At 41.2% G+C, this 26,536-nt stretch overlaps 1 protein-coding gene across 2 annotated transcripts in view; it reads right to left on the bottom strand.

Annotated features, from left to right (window-relative positions):
• FZD6 (frizzled class receptor 6) overlaps positions 1-26,536 on the bottom strand; it is a 96,032-nt gene that overhangs the window by 48,419 nt on the left and 21,077 nt on the right. Inside the window, exons 2-3 of one of the 2 annotated variants that reach the window (XM_089658291.1) lie at positions 20,544-20,624; positions 13,088-13,452 (exon numbers count right to left, since the gene is read on the bottom strand). In XM_089658291.1, coding sequence (XP_089514417.1) covers positions 13,088-13,267 — 180 coding nt within the window. In that variant the 5' untranslated portion in view covers positions 13,268-13,452; positions 20,544-20,624. The remainder of the gene's footprint in view (positions 1-13,087; positions 13,453-20,543; positions 20,625-26,536) is intronic. The other variant, XM_089658290.1, reaches the window with a different exon arrangement.

The following is a 26,536-nucleotide window of genomic DNA, read 5'->3' as shown; positions in this document are numbered from 1 at the left end:
AACGTAGCCACAATAGGAACATGGACAGGAGAATAATACGTATGGTAGTGCCAAGGATACTTTCAAAACAAATCCTGGCTGATCTCCAAAATTAATGTACAACAATACCGAGTCCAATTATCTGTTGCTTTCTGAATGAAAGTGACCTTCATGATACAAGACCCAGGAAGATCCCACTCCTGAAGGACATAAAAAAAAAAAAATCTAGACTGGAGCTTGCTAAAATACATGTAACAGAAAGTTAAGGTCCTTCTGTGGCAATGTTCTAAGGGCAGAGGAAACAACATTAGAGATTTCTGAAAAGCCATAGCAACTATATGTTATTCATGAAGGAGGCTCCGTTATGTGTTCATGTGCTTCATCTGGCATTGGATGCCTTGAATCTGTGTAGGGCACCGACATAACAGAGGAAAACCAAAGCATTCAGCATAATGCCCAGTGCTGAAAAGGTCCATCTCAGTCCTAGGTTACTGGTTGTTCAGTACAACAAAAACTCAAAACATATCTAAAAAAGAACCCAAGAATGGCTTACAAGTAAACATTGGCTGGACTGTTCTGAAATGGCCTACTTACTCCTGGTTTGAGCTAAAATCAACTGTGAGTAAACTGCTAAAACAATTGGAATTGTTCATTCTTTGAACAAACAGTAGGAAAACCCACCAGTTGAGAAGTATAGAAGTCCAATTCTGAGCTACAGAAAGGGCTTGATTGTAAGGGCGTTGCCATGGGCAGACATCAACTGTGTCTAACACTACCTGGCAGTGCAGTTTATCTGGTGAGGTTTCCTACCTGATTTATGGCGTTTTACTTATATTTACATGTGAGTGGAATACCTAACATAATAAAAAGACACCCTTATTAGTACATACAGCACCCTTGAAGTGTCCTTTTATCTCCTTCATTAAGGGGGATTATCTCAGACCAACAACCCCCCCCCCCCCTTAAAAGGGACTGGATCCCATATCTGGCTTGATGCCGTTTTAAAGTACAAAGATGTTTGACCATGTCTACAAGGCTAATGTTCGGAAGAGTGAAGGAATCCTTACTAATGTTGCATTATTAAGCACAATTTGATATCTCTGAGGTGAGAGTTCTGTGAGCACTGTGGTGACACCGCCTGCATGGTTATAGCACTTATCTAATGGTGGATAAGTGCGGGTTTTGAGCACATGAAGCAAATGAGCTGTGAATAGTCAGATTTTTCACAATATCACTGATTATTTCACATAATATGGACTTGGCTTATGGACACTCATTTAACATTTAGTGTATATTACAATCTATACACCTTCATATATGCTTTTTGTTCATTTGTTTGCAGCACAGCTTTGTTTTATTTAAGTTTAAAGTGTCATTAAACCCATACAAAAATTCTCATTTCACTCTCTAGATGTGCAAAGCTGGTAGAGACATCCCCCAAAAAGACTTGCAGCTGTAATTGCAGTGAAAGGTGGTTCTACAAAGTATTGACTCCGGGGGGCTGAATACAAATGCACACCACACTTTTCACATATTTGTAAAAAATTTTGAAAACCATTTATCATTTTCTTTCTACTTCACAATTATGTGCCACATACAATACTTTTACGTTTTTGGTTGTAGCATGACAAAATTTCAAGGGGTATGAATACTTTTTCAAGGCACTGTAAATACCGTGTTTTTTTAATAATATCTGAAAGATTTATTCTGGATTTTGGGGCTAGAATACCGAATCTTCTAAAAAAGGGCTCTACAAAAGTTTTGAGATTGACACAAATGTTAATTGTTACAAAGGCTGCTGTCTGCTTTAATGGCAATTTGCATATACTCCAGAATATTATGAAGAGTGATCAGATGAACTGCAATTCGCAAAGTCCCTCTTTGCCATGAAAATGAACAGAAATTCCCAAATAAAAACCTTTCCACTGCATTTCAGCCCTGCTACAAAAAGGACCAGCTGACAGCTTGTCAGTGATTCTCTCATTAACACAGGCGTCAGTGTTGATGAGGACAAGGCTGGAGATCACTCAGTCATGCTGATTGATTTAGAATAACAGAGTGGAAGCTTTAAAAGGATGGTGGTGCTTGAAATCATTGTTCTTCCTCTGTTAACCATGGTTACCTGCAAGGAAACATTTCCAGTCATCATTGCTTTGGACAAAAAGGGACTCACAGGCAAGGATATTGCTGCTACTAAGATTGCACCTAAATCAACCATTTATCAGATCATCAAGAACTTCAGTTGTTGTGAAGAAGGTTTCCGGGAACCCAAGAAAAGTACAAGCATCAGGACTAAAGTTGATTCAGTTGTGGAATCGGGGCACCACCAGTGCAGAGCTTACTAAGGAATAGCAGCGAGTAGGTGTACGTGCATCTGTGAGGAAAAGACTGAGGATGGCCTGGTGTCAGGAAGGGCAGCAAAGAAGTAACTTCTCTCCAGGAAAAACACCAGGGACAGACTGATATTCTGCATAAGGTACAGGGATTGGACTGCTGAGGACTGGAGTAAAGTCATTTTCTCTAGTGAATCCCCTTTGATTGTTTGGGGCATCCAGAAGAAAAAAAAAACCTTGTCCCGAGAAGAAAAGGGGAGCACTACCGTCATGCCAACAGTACAGCATCCTGAGACCATTCATGTGTAGGGTTGCTTCTCAGACAAGGGAGTGGGCTCACTCACAATTTTGCTTAAGATCACAGCCATGAATAAAGAATGGAACATAAACATCCTACGAGAGGAACTTCTCCCAAAGATCCAAGAACAGTTTGGTGACAAACAATGCCTTTTCCAGCATAATAGAGCACATTGCCATAAAGGCAAAAGTGATAACCAAAGTGGCTTGGGGAACAAAACATCGAAATTCTGGGTCTATGGCCAGGAAACTCCCCAGACCTTAATCCCAATAAGAACTTGTGCTCAATCTTTAAGAGGTGGGTGAACAAGAAAAACCAAACAAATTCTGACAAACTCCAAGCATTAGTTATGCAAGAATGGGCTGCCATCAGTCAGGATGTGGCCCAGAAGTTAATTGACAGCATGCCAGAGCAAATTGCAGAGGCCTTAAAAAAAGAAAGGTCTAACTGCAAATATTGATTCTCTGCATAAACTTAATGTAATGGTCAATAAAAGCCTTTGACACTTATGAAATGATTGTAATTATACTTCAGTATACCTTATTAACATCTGACAAAAAGATCTAAAAACACTGAAGCAGACTTGGTCAAACAGAAACTTAATTGGATCATAATAAAAACTTACTAGTATCTTTAACAATAATACTTCTAAATTTGAGGTTACATGGGAACCATGGATTAGGTATATCTCTATTATTTAATGGACCTATGGCTGGCCCTCTTCTCTTTTCTTTCTTTCGTCTCTCCTTTTTTTCTTTTTCCTGATATATTCTTTATCCTCTTCTTCAACTCCATTTAATTTTTTTGGTCTCCTTATTTTTGTTAGATGGCTATATGAAGCGGCCCATGTTTACTGACCAATGAAATATTTGCTACCCTTCTGGGGTTGTGCTTTTTTGTTTACAAACATTATTGGTTGATGTATTCTTATGCGCCTATATATTCCATAAATGTTGGTTTGCCACAACTCACCATGTAGGTGGGCTATGTTTTCTGTATACCACTTTTTACAGATTTTCAATAAAAACATTGAAATATAAAACCACTGAAGCAGCAGACTTCATGAAAAATAATATTTGGGTCATTCTCAAAACTTTTGAACAGGGCTCTACATAATGGAACAGATTTGACATCGCCCTACTCCCGATGTACAGTATAACTATTTTCCCTCCCTGTGGGAGAGAGGGGGGGATGGTTTGTGGCCCTTTCTGACATATCGCCTATGGGATTGCACTTCCGCTGAAACCTTTTTTAGCAGTCCAAACTATGCTCATTTCTCTCTTGAAGAGAAAAATGCAAAACATGTCGAGCCTTACGTGAATGCATGATGGCAGTCATATTTTATACCATCATTTGGATAATGTGTACCTTTATATATAGCCACCACCCTAATTGATATAAGGGTGCAGGATGCTACTATGTTTTAGTGCAAACTGATGTTAATTGTGCATCAATAAAGACTTTATGATAACATGGTGTGGTGCCTATAAAGTCTATGGACTGCGGTCCAATGTCTGCCTTTTCAGCAAACTGATTTAGGAACGAGGCATCTTTGTATCTGTTAGGGCAACAAGCACTTAAACATCCCCCCCGTTGTGATCTCGTTCTCACTGATTTACCTATTTGCAATCATTGTTTTCTTATTAACAAGAATATTTTAAGTCATAAATGCAAAGTGTGTGTTTTTTGGCCATTGAAATAAAGAATGGTGGATGCGATTTACTTGTGTCAGTTTCAACTTTCTTAATATGAAATTGAGAATCCTTAGAGGAAAAAAAAAAAATGGAAGCTTATCAAAACGTTGGGCCACAACTGTATAGGATATCTGGTGAGCCTCAATTACCATCTGGGAAGGATGAGGCCTCTTGCAGAGCAAGCCTGGGCACTAGGGTGATGTTTGCAGGAGCAGTTACATTACTAAAGTCACCCGTCATTAATTGCTACACACGCAGTTACAATTTTGGAGGACTGTGTGAATGTTAGCAATCAATTGATACTAAATGCTAGCATTTAATTGCAAGCAATTTTAATCCACCGCGTGTGCCCAGCTTTTCTGTGCATTTAACTAGAGAAGAGCTGAAAAGCGTCATGGAAGGAGCAGGCACTAAACACCCAGATCAATGCTTGGCAGGATGGAATTAATCAGAACACACACTTATACATTCCTAACAATCCACTGCAATCGCACTGTACGTGAGAGCTTCCCGGATTCCTCTATTCTAATGTACAATTTGAAGAATGAGAGTTGTTGACTTTTAACTAAGCTCTGTGGTATTTAACAAGGCAAATTCAGATATCTGCCCTGCTATGTAAACATAGCCTAAGCTAAATAATAGAGGCTTAAGTTTCCTACAATAGTTTAAAAAACGGGTAATAACTGTAAGAATGTGCTTGTGTACAGAACAGACTGGGGAGACACGACATAATCTACCAGACCCTGCTATACAATACCTGCTAAAAACATCTGAAGTGACAGTCAGGTGTGACTCGCCATGATCAGGCCATGTGGGAGCAAGAACAAGTATTAGGATATAGAAGTGATGTGGAGGTCAGCAGGAGGAACCTGTATGAGGCATGGGGGACCCGGGACATTGACACTCCTAGAAAAGATTACCCAGCAGACTACGAAGAACCATTCTTTTCCAACAGAGCAAAATTAGGTGGTGTGGGCAGTAGAAGAGGCAAGCAAGTACACTCTTTGTCTGAAGGCATTTTTTTTTTTTTATATAGAGCACAGGGTCTCTTTAACCACTCACCAACCACCTCCTTTAGCTTTACTGCTACAGTGCAGCTTGGCTGCGCAGGATCATGTAAATATACTCAATTTGCATTTCCGGGTAGGGGGCGACGCACGCACCGCCCCAGCTGTGCAGTCATTTGCTACAGCACAAGCCTATCAGTGGGTCCTGGCCAATGATTTATGGTTGGAACCCGCTGATCAGCTGAGAGAATGACAATGTTAGTAAACACAGGGCTCTCTACAGACAGCAGTTATGTGCCATTTTTTTTTCTTCCTGCTAAGCAGAGAGTAAAAACTGGCACATTGCTTAGTAAAAACAGCAGACAGTACACACAGTAAACATTGTTAGGCACACATTTAACCCTTTGATTGCTCTAGATCAGGGGTGTCAAACTGGTGGCCCTCCAGCTGTTGTGAAACTACAAGTCCCATCATGCCTCTGCCTTTGGGAATCATGCTTGTAACTGTCAACCTTGCAATGCCTCCTGGGACTTGTAGTTTGGCAACAGCTGGAGGGCTGCCAGTTTGACACCTGTGCTCTAGATATTAACACCTTCCTAGCCAGTGCCATTAGTACAGTGAATTCTATTAGCACTGTTCACTGTATTAGTGTCACTGGTAATGTTAGTGTCAGATTGCCCACCGCACTATGGTAGTCCCACTATAAGTCATTGATCACCGCCATTACTAGTATAAAAAAAAAAAAATTCCAGTACATATACCATCATTTTTAGACGCTATAAAACTTTCACACAAACCAATCAATATACACTTATTGAAATTTTTTATACCAATGTAGCAGAATACATTTTGGTGTAAATTTAGGAAGAAATTTGATTTTGTTCATTGGCTAGGTTTTAGATCACAAAGTAAAAAAAAAACTTATATTTTTTCTAAATTTTTGGTCCTTTTTTATTTATATAATAAAATACAAGCAGTAATCAAATTCCATCAAAAGAAAGCTTCGTGTGTAGGGGAAAAAAAAAAAAATTATATTATATATATATATATATATATATATATATATAAATAAATTTTGTTTGAGTACAGTGTTGCATGACCGCGCAATTACCAGTTAAAGTAGTCCAGTGTTATACAGCAAAAAATGGCCTGGTCATGAAGACAGGTAAAATCTTCCAGAGCTGAAGTGGTTAAAGAAACACTCACCTATGCAGGCCAAAAAGGGGCAGGGTCTCTGCAAAGGGCACCCCTTGACCCCATTAAACTCACCGTTTTAGCCCTCTCTGTTGCCTCTTCCTTCTCCACAGCCGACTAAAAAAACCTGCACTTCCAGATATAAAAAGGAGCATGAGACCTTCCTCCCCCATAACAGTGCTTGGGCATAGCAGCCAATTGCTATGCTCAAGCACTGTCACATGACTGGAAGCGCAACATCAACACTCACCCAGGTTGCACCACCAGTCAGTTTAGTGTCGGCTGCAGAGAAGGAAGCGGTGAAGGATTCTTGGTAGGGGGAGTGGGGGTAAATCTTTGCAGAGACACTTTCACTTCGCACCGCATGGGCATCGTGACCATCTCTGCAGTTTTGTTGGTGAACATTTTTCGGGACAAAAAAAAAAAATTAAAAAAATAAGTGTTTATATAGGGAAGGGTATTAGACATTTACATGATTGTAGGAGACACCATACCTTCCAATATTAGTACTCTGTGCTGGACTCCTAATGACAAAAACTCTGACTCTTAGCACAAACAAATGCATTTTACAAGTTAAAATGTTTTTTTCCCCAAATAAACCTTTTTTATAATAAAAAACACATTTGTAGGGAATCTACCAAGACTGGATCAGCTATACTTGGCAACCAATCAACTTCTAGCTTTCATTTTCAAAGTTTAACAAGCAAAAGCTAACTGGTCATTAGGTACAGTTATTCCAGAGTCTGTCCATCCCAGATTTACTAAAATTCCCCCGATTGTGCTTTGCATGGCCTTTGAAAGTCTAAGAAATGAAAACTTACACATATTAATGATAAAACCAAAGTTTTGACACAAACTAGTCACATAGTGCCGTCACTGGATCTGCTATGGAGCTGAAAGCACAAATGTTTTATTGAATCATTTATCCTGACAACCGATTCCCTATCTTTGAGAGTTCCTGAGCCTGATGAAACCTGCGAGTTTTGTGCTGGAAATGCCATTGTTTTCTGTGGCTCTGTGCCAGATCTGGAGTGCTGTTTCATCTTGCAAGCGACAGAACAAAGCTCCAATCTGCCGAGCCAAACATTCCAAAACAAGACAAGCATTATAGGAGGGAAAAAAAAACTGCACCGAGAGATGAGAATAAAATTACTTCCAACAGCTTGGTGACACACAGGTCAAAATATTGACTCAAATAAAATGGGAAAGAGTAAATTTCCTCTTATTTATCACTCATTAGGAGACCAGACTATTTTGCAGAGGAATGTTGTCATCTGAGAACATTTGTGATCCCTAATCATTGCTCAGTACTTCTATAAACATAAAATGAAAGTAGAGGTAAGATTTCTACTACAATGTTGGAGTGAGGGTGACTGACATGTTGCCCTCATCTTTTCTGGCAAAAAGTAAGATTGACATGTTACCTTCATATTCTCTAGCAGAATAGCAGAAAACAAGACTGACATGTTACCATCATCTTACACAAAAAAACAAGACAGATATATGGCCCCTATATTTTCCAATATAAGACAATTGACATGTGACCCTCACTTTCTCCAGGAAAAAAAAAAAAAAAACCCAACAAACACAGAAAACCAACTTTCATCTTCTCCACAAAAACCAAGACTGACATGTGATCTCCAGGAAAAACAAGATGGACATATTGGACATGGGACTCTCACTTTTGTCAGAAAAAGCAAGACTGGCATGTTACATCTTCTCCAGAAAACCAAGAGTGGCATGTTACATCTTCTCCAGAAGACCACGACTGGCATGTTACCTTCTCCAGAAAACTGGCATGTTATCTTCACTAGAAAACCATGAATGACATGGATGGACTGGCAAGACTAACATGATCATCTTCTCCAGAAAAAAAGATGGACATGTGACCCTCATGCTTTACAGAAAACCAAGATTGGCATGTGACCCTCACCTTCTCCATAACATTTAACCATCAACTTCTACAGAAAAAACAGGACCGGCATGTGACCCTCAGGTTCTCCAGAAAAGCCAGTACTGAACCTTTATTCCTCTAAAGTGAGGCACTTACATGAAAGTTTATCCGAACCCAATAACATAAAAATAAATAAAAATTGTATAGAACTCCAATTTAATGAAGGTAGGGAAGGGAGGTGTTTGTAGCCCTGATCAGGAGAAAGCAGCCTAAAGTGGCAATGCTGCTCTACTAAATCTAAATACGGTGAGTGAGAAATGTCTCCCAAAAAGTAGTGTATCTTCACCTGTGGACCCTGGATAGTTAAAACAGGTGTTCAGGAAAAGACATATCTCCCACGAGACCCCTGCCAAATGCATCAAATGTGACCCATTCAAATGCATGGGACTGCACTCTTATGGTGTGTAATGAACACAGCAGTGCTGCTGGCCATAGACATAAGAATTTTTCATAATAAAAAAAGGTCTAGGAAAAAAAGCATAAGGATTCGAACAAAAACTATCAGAACCTTCAAATGCTGTTCCAAAGATTTTGCTTGCTTTTAACATTTGATTTTGGAATGAATGGTGGAACACTGCCACAAAATGTGTACAAGGTCTTATATTGTCCCCAATCTTCTCATACACAAGTAGCAGTGTAGTGTACAAGAGGGAAAATTCAAGGCTACCCTGCTCCAATGAACCTTAACAGCACAAATATTTGCAAGCAGTATAACAAAATAAATCTGCTGTGAGAGAAACAAAATTGCTAGCTATTGGTATTCTCCCTCTAACAATGCTAGTTGCTTGGCTTTTATGAAGGCTTTTTAGCTTTAACAGTTTTCAGGCCACTAACCCAGAACATGTACAAAGACCAAGAAATCTGGAGAGTCATGGAAACCCAGAACTCCTTATCTGTATTCTTGTTCTGGGGCAGCAACGCAAAGTATTAAAGTGGTTCTCAAACCTAAACATTTTTTCCTTAATGCATTCCTTGGGGGCATGAATACAGGCACACCCCCATAGCAAGTGGCTTGCTATAAGGGCACACCAATAAGGGGAGGAGACAGGAGCATAGGCGGGGGAACTGAGAAGAGGAGGTTCAGGGCCGCTCTGTGGAATTCTATAGCACAGAGCAGACAAATATTTTTATTATTATTATTATACAGGATTTATATAGCGCCAACAGTTTGCTCAGTGCTTTACAACATAATGGGAGACAATACAGCAACAATACAGTTCAGTACAAGAGGGTTAGGAGGGCCTGATCCTGGGAGCTTACAATCTAAGAGATCTAAGGGTTGGTATTTTAAAGTGGTTGTAAAGCTTTGTTCTTGGTAACAGAGCAGCCCTGATCCTCCTCTTCGAGTACCCCACTGATACTCCTGGCTCCCCCCCAACTAGTGTGTGCTCACTCCCAAGCTGGCCCTTTATATCCATAAGATATAGAGAGTGCAGCTCAGTCCCACCCCTGCTTTCTCCCCACTGGCTGCGATTGACAGCAGTGGGAGCCAATGAGCAGTGGAAGCCAAAGAGCAAGAGACCCTGGGGAGTGCCAATGCATGAAGGTTAAAAGGAATAGTTTACAATCACTTTAATGCATGTGTCTGCATGGTAGCCAGGGAACTAGCATTTTTTTCATAGAATCAGAGCTCAGTAATGGCAGCATCCACCTTTTCATAACAGGCTTCCTAAGGCTTGGTTCACACTTGTGTGGGTGGAAGCTGCTGCGGGACCTGCCCTCTCTAGCTGCAACCACCTACACACAAAACGCAGGACCCGACGGTGGGTGCCATTAATTTTAATGGCACATTGCCCACACTTGCAATCACACCTGCACTTGGAACCATACTGTACTGCAGTTCCCATGTGGGCTACAATTTCTGGAAAGGTGCAAGGACCTTTTCCCTGCGTTTTGCAAGGCACGGCAGCCCTTTCAAATGAATGGGCTGCCATTCCCGTACAAACGCAGCTCGCACAACACGCAAAGGTGTGAACTTAGGCTAAAGGAAAAAACATGCTAAAGTCTTTCCAATCTTAAAAGTAGACCAGCTGTCTGTCCAGAGCACCAGCTGTGTCCACTAAATAAAACAAGGTACTGGTCAGGCAGTGTGGCACAGCACACAATCCTACTTCCAGCACTAATCTGGTCCTGTGCTGTAAATAGGGTTTGGTTTATGATGGACAGGAGAGTTGTGAATGTGTGAGAGGGGGTTAAATCTATGTTTACAGGCTGATGAAACACTCAGGGGAATGTCTATATAAAACAAAAGCTTGGAAGATTTTCTCTTTCACTTCCACTCTTGGTGAAAATCGGTAAACAGGACAAATAGAGGGTGAATCTCCCTAACTGGGACACAGATGTCAATAAAAACCTGACAGGGGTTGTAATCTCTCTGCACTCTTTAATTATACTTTAAATAAAGTTACATTCATTTTAAAAGGAATTTTAATTTTCAGTAATAAAAAAAGCCAAGCCTTGCCTTTTCACCCTGCAAGCCCTTTTGTTGCTTAGGCTATTCTCTCTTACTATATATTACTAATTATTACATCACAGGGAAGAGGCTGAATTTTCCATTTGTTAGATTTACGATACTAAAGAATGGCTCACAAAGCAGTGATACATCCTCCTTATTTGTAAAAGTGCTAATGTGCATCTAAAGCTGGAAATAATTCCTATTTAGCTTTGTCTACATTGGTGAAAGGTTAGAACCTCTGCTAGTTATTCTTGGCTACCAATCCAGTTTAACCCATGTCTGAATTAGTCAGGCTAGATTGCGCCTTTTAACATATTGCCACAGCTGGGTTTTCTTATTGCAAAGCCAAGCATGCTTTGCAAACTGAATATTTTGGATGCATACTGTATATTAAAGCTGAACTTCGCTCTCTCAAATCAGCACTGACCATTTTTAAACATGATATACTTTCCTACGGGCTGGTTCACACCACAAAAAGGCACTCCAGATCCGTTCCGGATGGGTTTCCGAATGCAGGTTTTTAGAGCATTTTTGATGGGCTCCAGTGAGTTTTTTATGCATTTCCAGAGGCATTCCAAATGCTTCTTATTTTGCCTATTTTTCACTGTACAGGAGCGATGTTTTTTTTTTATACATTCTGGTGAGTTTTTACTGCATTCCAGTGCAGAAAAAATGCAGCATGTGCTACTTTTTTTTTCTGGAACTGGAATGCCCTGGAACGGACCACACTGGTGTGAACTATGTCATTGTAAACCATATAACCTACTTTCTATGAGTTTTTGGTGAAAAAAAACCCCCAAAAACCCTGGACTGCATGTGGTGTGAACTGGCCCTTAAACGTTCCCCCCGTCAACATTTCTTCAGTTACTTCCTGGTTTCCATGCCTAGGCATGTGTCTTACATCCCATGAGTCTTCAGGAGGGGAGGAGGGGGTTTTTCAGCTAAGTTCACCCTCCTGCCTGCATGCCTGAGCAAAGCGCAGATTATTATTATACAGGACTTATAACAGTTTGCTCAGCGCTTTACAATATAAAGGGAGACAATACAGCAATGATACAGTTCAATAGAAAAAGGGTTAGGAGGGCCCTGCTCCTTGGAGCTTACAATCTAAGAGGGAGAGGCTGTTGGTACAAAAGTTAATAACTGTGGGGGATGAACCGATAGGAGAAATAGAAGATTCGGTTATTAGCTGAAGGCAGGATAGGTTTTCAGAGATCGCCTAAAAGTAGGCAGAGTAGGCGATAGATAGGTTGCGGTAGAAAGTTCCAGGAGGATGTGGGAGGTTCTGCAGAAGTCTTGGAGACAAGCATGGGAGGAGAAGAGGGGTTTTTTCATAGTTCAGAGTTGAACTGGGCAAGACAGACACCACTGTTTGACATAATAGTGCAGAATGTACATGACAGTAATGCCCAAACATTTTAGGCCTCATGTACACTGCTGCTCCTAAATGTGAGTTTAGGAGCTTTTAGCATTTTTTTTTGCCAAAGCCCCTGAACTCAACTCAATAAAAGTCTATGTGTCCATGTACACATAGGCTTTTACTAGAGATTAGGAGCAGCAGAGTTTAGGGGCAGTTAAACGTCCTTCTCCTGAAAAACAGAAGGATCGCATTCAAGAGAAGAACATTTTGGCCCAAAAATAGTGTGGAAACACATCTAAACGCTAGCCATGTTTAGTGATTTGGTGTTTATTCATGTCAATGGAAAATACTCTGCCCAATTAAAGGAATTAATGTCCAAGCGCTAAATGCGGTATCGTGTTTTTGCTGAGTTTAGAATTTTTCTGCTGCCAGGAGAACTTCACGTCCAGGGGAGTTCATGTGTACATGAGGCCTTAATAGTATACTTAATAGAGCACAAATGAAGCAAATGAGACAGGTTGGTGTGCATTCAGAGGAGAGTGGCTGATGTGCCGATCCCAGTCCATCACAGTTTTTACTTTTTTTTGTTAGAACTATTGAAATTTCATTCAGTTTGATTCTCTGCAGTTGCGTTAGTTTTTGCCACAACACACTATGCTGGAAAAAAAGTTTTGCATACAGTATTGTTCAGCATAGACCACTCTACAATACATATGCAGCAAGAATTTCAGGATTTCTCACATTAAAAAAGAAAAAAAAAAAAAAAAAAAAAAGACTGAAATGAATAAAATAGTGAAAGAAAGTCCTGCTTACCTCCATTTGAGCAGCAGCAATCCTCTGGTCATAGTGGCCCAGAAGGTTTGGGAAAAAGGTCATATTGTAGTTCATTCCAATACATCTGGGCACTGTGATGGGTTCACAGGTGAATGAGTTGTGCCCATATATAAGAGGCAGCAGTAAAGTGCTTAGAATGATGATCCCACAACGCCACATCTTTGCACAGACGTCCACAGATATTGTATAAGGTGAAGTCTTGGCCGATTACGGCTTCATTGGTATTGTGAATGGAGCAGAGTTAGGAGCGGAGAAATGACCATTTACTTCTAAATCCAGCATTCCCAGGCAGCAATTCAATATCAGGCAGTGGAATTATACAGGAATTATTTTCCATGGGCATCCTGTTAGGAAAAACACACAAAGCACATCAGCTAAATGGCAGGTAGGATAATAAACACATTCATGGCCCTTATAACAAAGGCGTGTAATTTTGACATAATAGGGACTCTTACAAACAGGAAACACAATTGTAACTTCACATCAAGTAACATTTTCAAGTATCCCGGATAACGAAGTTACATATGACCCAAGTGTTTTCCACAGACAGAAAAACAGGAGCAGAAGAGAATGACTACCAAGATATCCGCTAGTCGGGCGGGAAAAGATCATTAGGCAATTGGCACTTTTCTCCACTGGTTAAAGAAAACCCATACCAAATGAAAATGGGGGTTACCACTGCTGACCTTTCCTTAAAGCGGAGTTCCACCCATTTTTCACAATTTACCGGATTATGTTGTCCCTGTGAAATAAAGATAGCATAAGCAATTTTAAAATCTAAAAAAAAGGAGACTTTAAAACCTTTTTGGGACACTGACTTTTTATGCATGTACAGGGACCATAGCTTAAAGCAGGGGTCTCCAAACTTTCTAAAGCAAAGAGCCATTTTACGGTCCTTCAGGCTTTAAAAAGGGCCATACTGCTGCCAGGGGGAGAACACAATACACGATTGTTGATTTTAGTAGAAGGAATAGTAGCCCATCATTGGTGTCAGTGGAAGGAATACTGCCCCATTATTTGTGTCAGCAGAAGGCATGGAATCCCATCACTTGAAGGAGTATTACCTCAAAGGCCGGATAAAGGCAAGCAAAGAGCCACATCTGGCCCTTGGGTGACAGTTTGGAGACCACTGGCTTAAAGGATCAAGTCAAACACAGCCAGGCAACTAGTGTTCTTAGAGGAGGGAAAGAAAAGACAGGCAGTACAGCAACAATACAACTGAAGACCGTTAGAGGTGTCCTGCTCGCAAGAGCTTACTATAGGCTTCCTTTAAAGCCCAATTGAAGCTTCAGTTTAATGTAGAATGCCAGGCAAAATAATATAAAAACTAATAGCTCATTAAAAAAGATAAAATAAACAAAACAACACCTTATGCTGCAATATTCACCTTCTAATCCCAGAATTTCCCCCAGAGTATTTTTTTTTTTGCCACAAGAGGTCCACGTCAGTCTGATGACCAGCATTATACAACCCATTTCCTCTCCTATCAAGTCAACCTGGACCCACCCCTAGCTTTTGACTGGACAGGGAAAGGAGAAGAAGCACAAATGATAAGCTCATCTCTCTGTCACTCTGCTCTCTCCTCCTAGTAGAATGCTTTTTGTCAGCACATCAACTGATTTGCTCCTTGTGCTGCTTCTTCCTCTTACACTCCAGCTTCTTCCTCTTACACTCCAGCTCTGTTGTACAGGTTCTGCAAAAGGCCAATACCAGGTCACATTTAGGTACTTAAAAGAAGAATTCTGGGCAAAAAAAGTATTTTCCCATGCAGTGGGGCTGTTCTAGAACTGCATAGGTTAAATGCTCATTTTTGTCTAGGCATTTGGAAAGGGGTGATATAGTTACCCAATTCGCTGATCCCCTGAATGCAAGACCGGTCCACACCACTCCTGGCTTTCCTGCTCGCTAACAGTCTTGTAAATTGGGTGTTCCTGACATTATTACATCCACAGACTGGGTCCAGATGTGAAGACGGCAGGAACAGCCCACAGTGGCGGAGTGCTGTTTTCAAAGGATGGGGTAAGTACAGCTTTTCCCTGAGCCCCTGGACAAAATGAGCAGTTAACTCATGCAGTTTAGGCACAGCCCCAATGCATGGGAACATAAAAACTTTGACTGGAGTTCTGATTTAAAGCGATTCTAAAAGCAGAATTTGTTTTTTTTTATTAAATAAACAAACACGTGCCTGCGCTGTGCGATGGTTTTGCAGATAATGAGCAACCCCGAAAATGTCTCCTCTCGGTGTTCAGTCTTACAATTAATCTTTTTTAGAAAACATCCACAGCCTGAGTAGAAAAGCTTGAACCCCACCCCCCCCCCCCCCGCCAGGAGTGGGACCCTTGCTCTCCTGAGAAGCAGTGGTCTCTCCACAGGGGTCTGACTCCCGACACCCCCCTTCCCTCTGCTGAGCTCTTCAATAAGCAAAATTTCAAAATACTGAAATCAGAAAATCTGCATGATTAGCTGGAAAAGGGCATTTTAAGAAAAGCAGATCAGCAAAAGCAGCCTTCATACTTCCTTGGGATTTGTGTTAAAGGGAGGCACTTACTAATTTGCATAATAATCGCTACAGAAAGCTGAAAGCAGCATGTAAGAATATGGAATTCATGTCTAAGGTAATTTTCAGGCATACGTTACACCAGCCTTTTCAACACAGAGAAACCCTTGAAATAACTTTCCAGTCTCCGGGAACTCCTGCTAAAAATTACTATATCTACAACTCATGATACATTAATGTGATGGTCATTGGGAAGAGTGCTCCTTACATTTGTGTTCATTGGGAAGATGACCCCCTTACAGACATCTGGAAAGATCAATGGTGTCAGCAGGAACTTATCTGAGAGGCAGAAATTGCTCATTGTTCATGGAACCCCTAGCAACTTCTGGAGGAACCCTAGAGTTCCTTGGAACCCTGGTTGAGAAACCCTGTGTTACACCAACAACAAAAACAAATAAGTAACATTTCTGGTATGCAATATCACCATGAAAGTCCACTGAGGATTAACCAACAGCACATAATGAGGAAGGCCATGATAGAGAACTACAGACATCAGGAACGTTATGCCCCCCCGGGGTAAGGCGTTGGGTGTACACCCCATCGTCCTGCTGTACTGGTTAATATACCTCATCAATGTCTTTTTAATATTCAAAGCTTTAGATTATTATATATACACACAGGTAAAAGATCCAAAATAGCCCCAGGAACCATGATAAACATCTGCTAAGCTTCCCGAAAACAACCAAGTAGCAGCAAATATTAAACACTTCAGTGTGACCTTCTCTACTAGGCTGAACCTGAAAACATAAAATGCAGCCAATTCACGTTAAACCTCAAGACTTGATGTTACACACAATCCGGTTATGGGTGACAGCTCACGAAAAACTGGAGAAAAATCTCACACTTCCTTAAGAAATATTTAGAATTAAAAAGGCTGCCCCGAGGGGTTTATGTATTAAAAAAAACCAGTGCAATTTTCTGGATAATGACCTTAAGGAAGACTGGGAGCAATTTGCAGAATTTTGCAATGCTAAATGGATCAATATTCTGGTCAAAACAGAGAGAAAGGAGATTAGCTATTGCCCAAAAACATGTCCTGGAAAAAGAAAAAATTACTTCAACAACTTAATTCTTGCCTCTACTCTCCTTGACGAGAAGTGTTAGAAAAAAAAAATATATTTATATACAAAAGTATGAAGACCATATAGTCAACAAAAAATTTGGCAAATCTGAACGCGATAGTGTGTGTGTGTGTGGTTTTTTTTTTGTTTTTTTTTGTTTTAAATAAATAAAAGACAGAGCAGTGGTTAATGATTCATACTCTGGTCTAGGGTTGTCAGTGGTGTACCCCAAGGTTCAGTGTTGGGACCCTTACTTTTTAACTACATGCCGCCCAGCCACTGTACATTTACGGCGGTACTCACAGGCAAAACCACGTCTTAAAACATGTGTTTTGTAAACAAATAGAGGGAGCGCGAGGCGCGCCGCCGCCCTATTTGTCCCGCCGATCACCGCCGCAGATGTCAGTCGCCGGGTCACAGCCGCTCATTAGCGGCTATCTCCCGGCGATCGGCGGCAAACAGTGACAGACAGCACAGCTGCAGTAGCTGTGCTGTCTGTCACTTCCCTGTCAGCTCGAGGATGAGCTGATCGAGAAAGAGAAACTGTTCTTTCTCGATCAGCCTGGTCCCGTCCAGTACACAACCCCGCCCCCTAGTAAAACACTCCCCTCACGCCTATAACCCTTCCCTGCAAAATAAAGTTAACCCCTTCCTCCCCATTGCCATTAGTACAGTGTCAGTGTTTTTTTTTTGCACTGATCACTGTATTTGTGTTTTTGGGGATGTCAGTGACCCCAAGTCAGTACCCCCCAATGTCAGAATGTCCACCGCAGTCCCACAGTCCCGCCATAAGTCGCTGCCATAAGTCCCTGATCGCCGCCATAATTCGCTGATCGCAGCTATTATTAGTATAAAAAAAAAAAAAAAACTAAAAATCCCAGTATCTTTCCCGCCATTTGTAAACGCTATAACTTTCACGTAAACCAATTAATTTACACGTATTGGGTTTTTTTTTTTTAGCAAAGATATGTCGCAGAATGCATTTTGGCAGAAATTTATGACTAAATTTTATTTTTGCATTTTTTTTTTTTACTGGACATGTTTTATAGCAAAAAGTCCAAAATAGTGTTTTTTTTTTCCCTCAAAATTGTCAGCCTTTTTTTTTTTATAGCGCAAAAAATAAAAACCGCACAGGCGATCAAATACCACCGAAAGAAAGCTCAATTTGTGGGAAAAAAAAAAAAAGGATGTAAATTTCATTTATGTACCGTATTGCATGACCGCGCAATCGTCCGTTAAACTAGCGCAGCGCTGTATAGCAGAAAAATGGCGTAAATTGCAGTATTTATACCATAGTTTGTAGACGCTATAATTTCCACACAAAGCAATCAATATACACTTATTGGGATTTTTTTTTACCAAAAACATATAGCAGAATACATTTTGGCCTAAATTTATAACCAACTTTGAGTTTACTATATATTTTTTTTATGGCTGAAAGTAAAAAATATTGTTTTTCTTCAAAATTTGTGATCAAATTACACCGAAAGAAAGCTCTATTTGTGTGAAAAAAAGGACGTAAATTTTGTTTGGGTGCAGCATTGCATGACCGCGCAATTATCAGTTGAATTAGTGCAGCGCCGAGTAGCAAAAAGAGGCCTGGTCATTAAGGGGGTAAATCCTCTGGAGCTCAAGTGGTTAATATAATTTATAAACAAGAGAGTCTGGGATTAAAAATCCCATTTCAGTCTTTGCAGATGACAACAAACTGTGCAGTGGAATAACGTCCTTACAGGATGTCTCCAATTTACAAGCCGACCTTAATGCACGGTTTAATTGGGCAACTATGTTGCCACTGAGGTTTAATGTTGATAAATGTAAGGTTCTGCACTTGGGGGCTAAGAATATGCATGCATCATACATACTGGGGGGGGGGGTACAATTGTGGAAATCATTGGTGGAGAAGGACCTGGGAGTTCTGGTAGATCACAAGCTTAATAATGGCATTCAATGCAAAGCTGCGGTTTCTAAAGCGAGCAAAATCCTCTCTTATATTAAGAGGTATAGACTCCAGAGAGAGAGATATCATTTTACCCCGGTACAAATTAGTAATACCTCATCGGGAATACACAGTTCAGTTTTGGGCACCAATTCACAAAAAGAACATTGGGGAACTGGAGAAAGTACAGAGAAGGGCAACCAAACTGATACGAGGCATGGAGGAGATCAGCGATGAGGAAAGATTAGAGGAACTGAATTTATTCTCTCTTGGGGAGATTAAGGGGGGATATGATCAACATGTATAAATACATGCCAAATTTAATTTCCAAAACATGGAAAGGTTTCTTCACAGTGAGAGCAGTGAAAATGTGGAATAGACTCCCTCAAGAGTTGGTTCTGGCCAGCTCAGTGGATTGCTTTAAAAAAAAAGTCCTGGATTCTTTCCTAGATACAGAGAATATAACTGGATACTAATATTTACAGGTAAAGTTGATCCAGGGAATATCAGATTGCCCCTTGGGGGATCAGGAAGGAATTTTTTTTCCCTGCAGTAGCAAATTGGATCAGGTTTTGCTGTTTTTTTTGGCTTCCTCTGGATCAACTATGGGTATAGGATTATAACTTTTTTTTTTTTTTAATGGTTGAACTGGATGGCCTTTTGTCTTTTTTCAGCCAGACTAACTATGCAACTATAAAAAATTGGCAGGTCTTCAATTGGAAACGCCCTAGGACAGTGAGGAATAGTCTATCAAATTCAATACGACCATCAATAGGCCCCAATAAAAACATAACAATGTTCCCCATAAAGAAATAAGGTAAATACTCATGTTCCCCCATATAAATTAAAGGTCATACCACCTGTATACAAAAAGCCATCAAAAGTACCTCTGTCAATCCTGTTACACCTATGCAAGTGCAAAATAAATCTACTGAAATATTCAGCCAAAAATTATGAACAGATATACAGAACCTACCTGGCCGCCAATTTGACTGGTTAATGAAAATTTACCCTCTACCATACCTTCTGTTAAATATAAATAAGTAGCAGTTTCCAGAATAAAGATAGTATTGAATGCCCTTGTTGAGGAGGCTTGGAAAAATGGGGTGCTGAACAAGAGAGAATCAGTTTTTACTGCTTTCAGAGTGCAGCACTCCATATTTATATCACCTTCCCAAGGTTCACAAATCGCTGATTAACCCTCCTCGAAGGCTCATTGTGGCAAGTACTAACAGTTTCCTCAGTGGACTTTCACAATACATTGACTTTTTTTTTTTCAGCTAATTGTGTCTAGATTACCATCTTACATTTGCAATTCGGGACACATTTTTGAGTTATTGAAATCTTATTCATGGGAAGGTGGTTACCATTGAGCTTCTTTGGACATTACATCATTGTATACGTCCATTCCCCATCAAGTTGGTCTGACTGCTTTGTGTTCTTTTTTTCTAGAGATCCTCTAATGAACAGTTCCTGTTAGAGGCCACCAGGTTCTGCCTAGAACATAATTATTTTTTGTTTGCAGATCAATTTTATTTACAAATCCACGGAACAGCCATGGGGGACAATTTTGCCCTGGTATATGCTAATATTGCTATGGGTTTATGGGAGAAAAAATATTTGGAACAATCCCTTTGCCCAACACATAATCTTCTATGGGAGGTATATGGATGACATTGTCATAATTTGGTGTGGTGTCCCAGACATTTTCCATCCTTTGTCTCCCATTGCAATAATAATCCATTGGGTTTCCAGTTCACTTCAGCGTTCAATTTTGATAAACTACCGGTAGTTTTTCTAGACCTGATAATAACCATGATAGTAACCAGCAATGGCAGGTAATTCGTATCTTCATTATAACAGTTGTCGTCACCCTACCTGGTAAGACAATATTCCTAGTGGACAGTTCCATCGGCTCAAGAGGACCTGTTCCAGAACTGAAGACCATCTTTTATAAGGCTAAAAAAATAAATTTAGAGAAAAGGGTTATCCTGATGACTTAATTTTGGAGGCACAAGATAAGCATCGGTGTGCCTTTCCAAAAACATACAAGTCACATATGAATGACCCCAAATCTGTTAGATTTATCACTGGCTTTACCAACAAATACAGAGCTATATATGGTATCATTTAAAAACACTAGAATGTTCTACAGCTTGATTCTAAGTTAGGCCCATCATTACCTACTGCTCCTACAAGAACTTTCAAATGAGCTTGTAAATTAAAAATTATCCTTGCACCCAGTAAATTGACATCTTATGCTGGAAAAATTAAAGTGTCTTCCGATATTTGCTGCTACAAGTATTTTCATAACAGAGTAGGCATCTACTAAATCCGCAAAAAGGGCTGTCTTATTCACCTTGGATGATCAAGTATTTCAGACAGTAAAGGCAACGAATATGCCATAAAACGGTTTATTACATGCTCATCTGATCATGGTATATATGTGTTACGTTGTCCTTGTAAATTGTTATATATGGGACACACAAAATTTACATTACGCAAATGAATAGGCGAGCACCGCCGACTGATTACAGATGGGTATGACAAACAGCGTTCTTGCCATTTTCATCATCATCACAATAAAGATTTTAAAGCTTTAGAGGTTACGGTCATAGAATGCATCAATGATAGATCTCTAATTCTGAATGAAAGAGTCTTCCCTCCTATGTAGGAGGGAAACCTTCTGGATTTTCAAATTGGGTTCTATGGCACCCAATGGACTCAATGAAGATCCAGAAGTACATGGTGTGATATAGTTTCAGGTATACTGGTAGAGATATGCATATATAATATACACACACAAATTATTTTGGATACTACTTTCCAGCTTCATGTGGCTTTATTGTGGGTATATGTGTTGCTGTATATGGTTTTTATTACACGTGTTGTCTTATTTTTATTCTATTTTGTAATTTTGAGATTATTGGCTGTCAACACCTCTAAAAGCGTGCTAATTTTTTTTAATTATTGCTATATCCATGTTTTTTTACTGTTCTACATAATTATACAGGTTGTTTATATACATTGTCTATAGGGGGCATATTGTGGCAGAGGTGACAATTTGTTCATTAATTTCTGAATCAAGTTCTTAATGCACGACTGGTAGACTAGTCTTGGCATTATGTGCCTTTAAGATCCTCCATTTTAATCCTCTATGCCTGCCCATTTCCAAATACAGCCCTTTAAACTCCAGTCCCCTGCAGTTGCCTTTTAACTTTTATAAAGCACTACCGAGCAAAATGCATCATCGTGGCAAGCATTCCTTTCTCCCCCACTCACTCTGGGCATCCAGCCTTAATCCACTGAAAGCCCGAGACTTTGTCTCTGCCTGTTTGCGGTCCATCTGACGCTACTTCCGGTGTGCAGTTAGGAGGTCACTTCTGATGCGTGACTCAAACCAGCAGAGCTGGAGACTCTGGAAGCCGGTATTCATATCCATTGCCTTTCCATCCACACCTTGGCAATCGGAAGGCCAAACATTTTAGAGGGGTACCTCCAGTGTCAGCAGCACATTGACCCTATGCCATCATACCAGTCTCTCCAGCAAGCATGACTACACAATGGTATGTGATTCTTAACAGCACGGTGCCATTTTTATCTCTGCCTACAACATGGTTCAGATGATATGAGTTGCCTTACCTTTCAGACAGTTTTTAATACGGTCTGTTGGATATAAAATATATTAAACTTATCTTCTATCACTACCTGGGACTACACGTGTTTTTGCTGAATATACCATGAATAGGTGTGGACACTCCAATGGACCCAGCACCATTGTGTGGCCTTTTCCATAGTGCACCTTGATATAAATTTGTTTGAAAAATCTCAATGGCTTCTATGTGTGGCTCCATTGCTGTTCAGATGAGTGATGGGATGTTTTCTCGCTGACAGAAACACGGTCTAACATCAGTTGCCAGCAAGGCAGCTACATTTCATTTATCCAGCCAGTAAGGGAGTGAAACATGGAAAAGGGAGATTATTTTACCCTGTTTAACTTTTTATAGAGATACTGTTGCCACAGGCTGTTATTCTGTCCATGTCCTAAAAACAGCAGTTACCTTGGACCAATGTGTACCAATTGGTTTACACACTCCTGGGTACAGCCATCCCAAAAAAACCCCAAAGAGGTATTATTGAACCTGAAACCCGCACATTGCACCGACTCGCAATTTCACCTCACATTCCTTTTTACTACGGATAAGCAGGTTCTTGCCAAAGCATGGTGCCCCCCCACCTCCAAGGGCTCACAGGTGAAACAAAAGACATCATGGTTTCTGTTGAATAAACATCATGGCCACAATCCCCAATGATTCAATGCACATACAGTTGTGACCAAAATTATTCAACCCCCAATGCTGTAAAGGGGTTTAGGGACTATAGTGTACATTTGGAATTGTATTCAGAATCAAATCCTACAAGGACGTTGTAACTACCCAAATGCAACTAAAATGACATCAATTGTTTATGTAATACAGTAGTAAATGGTTCTTATGTGGTTTCTTCATTGCCACAATTATTCAACCCCTTAAAGACTACCACTCTGAAGAACAGAGGTTCATACAGGTGCTTTCCATCAGGTATTGAAAACACCTGTGGATGTCACCGAGCAGCAATCAAGCATAATAAGCACCAATTAGGCAGCTTTAAAATGACTGTGATACTCAGCTCCTTCTAGACATTTACTGGTGTGGTTACAAACATGGTGAAGGCAAGAGAATGGTCCAGGAAGACAAGAGAAGAGGTGATTTCTCTTCACAGGAAGGGCAATGGCTATAAGAAGATTGCAAAGATGTTAAACATACCAAGAGACACCTTAGGAAGCATCATTCGCAAATTCAAGGCAAAGGGCACTGTTGAAACGCTACCTGGTCGTGGCAGAAAGAAGATGCTGACTTCGACTGCTGTGCGCTACCTGAAGCGTAGAGTGGAGAGAAGTCCCCGTGTGACTGCTGAGGAACTGAGAAAAGATTTGTCAGATGTGGGTACAGAAGTTTCAGCCCAGACAATAAGACGCACACTGCGTAATGAAGGCCTCCGTGCCAGAACTCCCAGGCGTACCCCCTTGCTGTCTCCAAAGAATAAGAAGAGTCGACTGCAGTATGCCAAAAGCCATGTGGACAAACCACAAAAGTTGTGGGATAGTGTTCTGTGGACTGATGAAACAAAATTAGAACTGTTTGGGCCCATGGATCAACGCTATGTTTGGAGGAGGAAGAACAAGGCCTATGATGAAAAGAACACCTTGCCTACTGTGAAGCATGGTGGAGGGTCAATCATGCTTTGGGGCTGTTTTGCTTCTGCAGGTACAGGGAAGCTTCAGCGTGTGCAAGGTACCATGAATTCTCTTCAGTACCAGGAGATATTGGATGGAAACGTGATGCAGTCCGTCACACACCTGAGGCTTGGGAGACGTTGGACCTTTCAACAGGACAATGATCCCAAGCATACCTCCAAGTCCACTAGAGCATGGTTGCAGAGGAAAGGCTGGAACATTTTGGAGTGGCCATCGCAGTCACCAGACTTAAATCCGATTGAGAACCTCTGGTGGGACTTAAAGAAAGCAGTTGCAGTGCGCAAGCCTAAGAATGTGACTGAACTGGAGGCCTTTGCCCACGAAGAATGGGCGAAGATACCCGTAGATCGCTGCAAGACACTTGTGTCAAGCTATGCTTCACGTTTAAAAGCTGTTATAACTGTAAAAGGATGCTGTACTAAGTACTAAGATTGAATGTCACTTGGGGGTTGAATAAAACTGATAATGCTGTGAGCACAGAAAAGACATTTGTGGTTATTTCATTATAACTGTTATGTTATATTTGTCTGACCTACAAGTGCCTCTTTAATGTAAATGTAAGCAAGATGACTGAATGATCAAAAGCAATGTCAAACTGGCCAAAACACTCAATTTCAGTGGGGGTTGAATAATTTTGGTCACAACTGTATATGAACAGATTTGGACCCTCTGGTCAAAACCATTAGGTAGGTAATATTTGCTCCACTCACTGCTAATCATATGGTATGCCAGACCAAAAGGACAACAAGAAACCAGGACCTACCCCCAGTTAACCCCCCCCCCCCGTCTCTACACCCAACTAGTCTCTCTCTCTCCCTCATTTTTCGGTTTTACCTGTGCATTTCTGGACCCCCTTCTCTACCCATCTTATCTCAGTCTGCAGGATTTCTGGTTCATGAGGTATGCTCAACACATGCCTTCTTCACCCTTATCTGCCTCCATTCCTCAACACAGCCATATCCCCTTCTACTGAACTATAGTGTTCTCCAGGGAAAGGGGGGAACACAATGACTACTGCTAGCAGCTATAGTTGCTGGTAATAATCTCATGAAAACTCTGACATGCTTGTTCTTCCAAAGTCATACAACAATCAAATTGGGTACAACAGCCTACCCATAGAAGGTTCGAATCGCAACCAGTCCCTGTTGAACTGGCCGAGATTTGAACCATCTATGGTTGACATTAGTCTTGCTTATCCAGTGGGCTACATTATTATGATTATACAGGATTTATATAGTGTCAACAGTTTGCGCAGCGCTTTAAAAAATGAAGGTAGACATTACAGTTGCAATACAATTTGGTACAAGAGGAAACAGAGGGCTCTGCTCGTTAGAGCTTACAATCTAGGAGGCTATGTGACTCAAAACATAACCATCCTTAGCTACAAGAGACTTAAAGAAGTTTGATCTGAGTGATCACATGACCACCGATCCCTCAGTTCTCTGTCTTCTTGGAGCGGAGAGCAGTGATTGTCAGTCACCACTCTGCCTTCCAGCACTCACTGGAGTGCAGGGCTGGAAAGGGGCGGGCACAGCTGGCCTCGGATCTCAAGATGCGCACTGAGAGCCACAGCCAGATATCAATCAGGCATCTGGGTGGAACCCAATATGGTCAGGATCCTTCCAGAGCTTGGAGAAGCCTTGTGATGTTGTCAGCTGACAGTGGCTATAGCCCACTATAAACCGATTCGGAGTCACAGGAGTGCAAAGATAAGTGCACTCCGGTGACCCACAGGAGAAATATGGCCAAAAAGAGCTTTGGCCATAGTTCTCTTTTAAATACCCTAAGAAAGAGGAGGAATTGTTTTCTGCAGGGTACACCCTCTGCTGTAGATTGGGTCTGCTGTAGGTTGGGTCTCCCACTCACATTGTTATATATTACCCTCTCTTCTGTTACCATATTTTTCGCCGTATAAGACGCACTTTTTCTTCCCCAAAACTGGGGGGGAAATGTCAGTGCGTCTTATGGGGCGAATATGGAGCGGCCGGTCCGGTATTTCCACCGCGGCCGTGTCAGAATACCGGGCCGGCCGCTCAGCTCTGCAGCGGGACCTTATCTGTTCCTCTATCCAGCGGCATGCTGTCTTCCCGGCTTCTGTAGTGTGGGCACTGGGCATGACAGCCGGGTGCCAAGTGCGCATGCGCAAGAAGCGGTGCTTTTTGTGAATGGTAAGGCGGTACCTGGGACACATGACAGATCCCAGAAGCCGCCGGACCAATCACAAAGCGTAAGTGCTTCTCACTCATGCGCACTGGGCACCCGGCTGTCATGCCGAGCGCCATTACAGAAGCCAGGAAGACAGCACGCAGCTGGATCGAGGAACAGGTAAGATCAAACAAAAACTCTGCGGAAGTAAGAGCGGGTACCTGTCAAATTCAGGTACCCGCTCCCCACCTCCCCAAAGGTCAGCAGTCATCTGTACTGTCCGCAGTCTCTGGTCATCCCCTGTGCTGTCCGCAGTCTCTGGTCATCCCCTGTGCTGTCCGCAGTCTCTGGTCATCCCCTGTGCTGTCCGCAGTCTCTGGTCATCCCCTGTGCTGTCCGCAGTCTCTGGTCATCCCCTGTGCTGTCCGCA

The sequence above is a fragment of the Staurois parvus genome, unplaced genomic scaffold (assembly GCF_062004578.1).
Source record: "Staurois parvus isolate SC_StPar_1 unplaced genomic scaffold, SC_StPar_1.0 ptg001062l, whole genome shotgun sequence".
In the NCBI taxonomy this organism is placed as follows: Eukaryota; Metazoa; Chordata; class Amphibia; order Anura; family Ranidae; genus Staurois; species Staurois parvus.
Note: the sequence above shows the minus strand (reverse complement) of the source record. Positions and strands in the feature narration are given on the sequence as shown.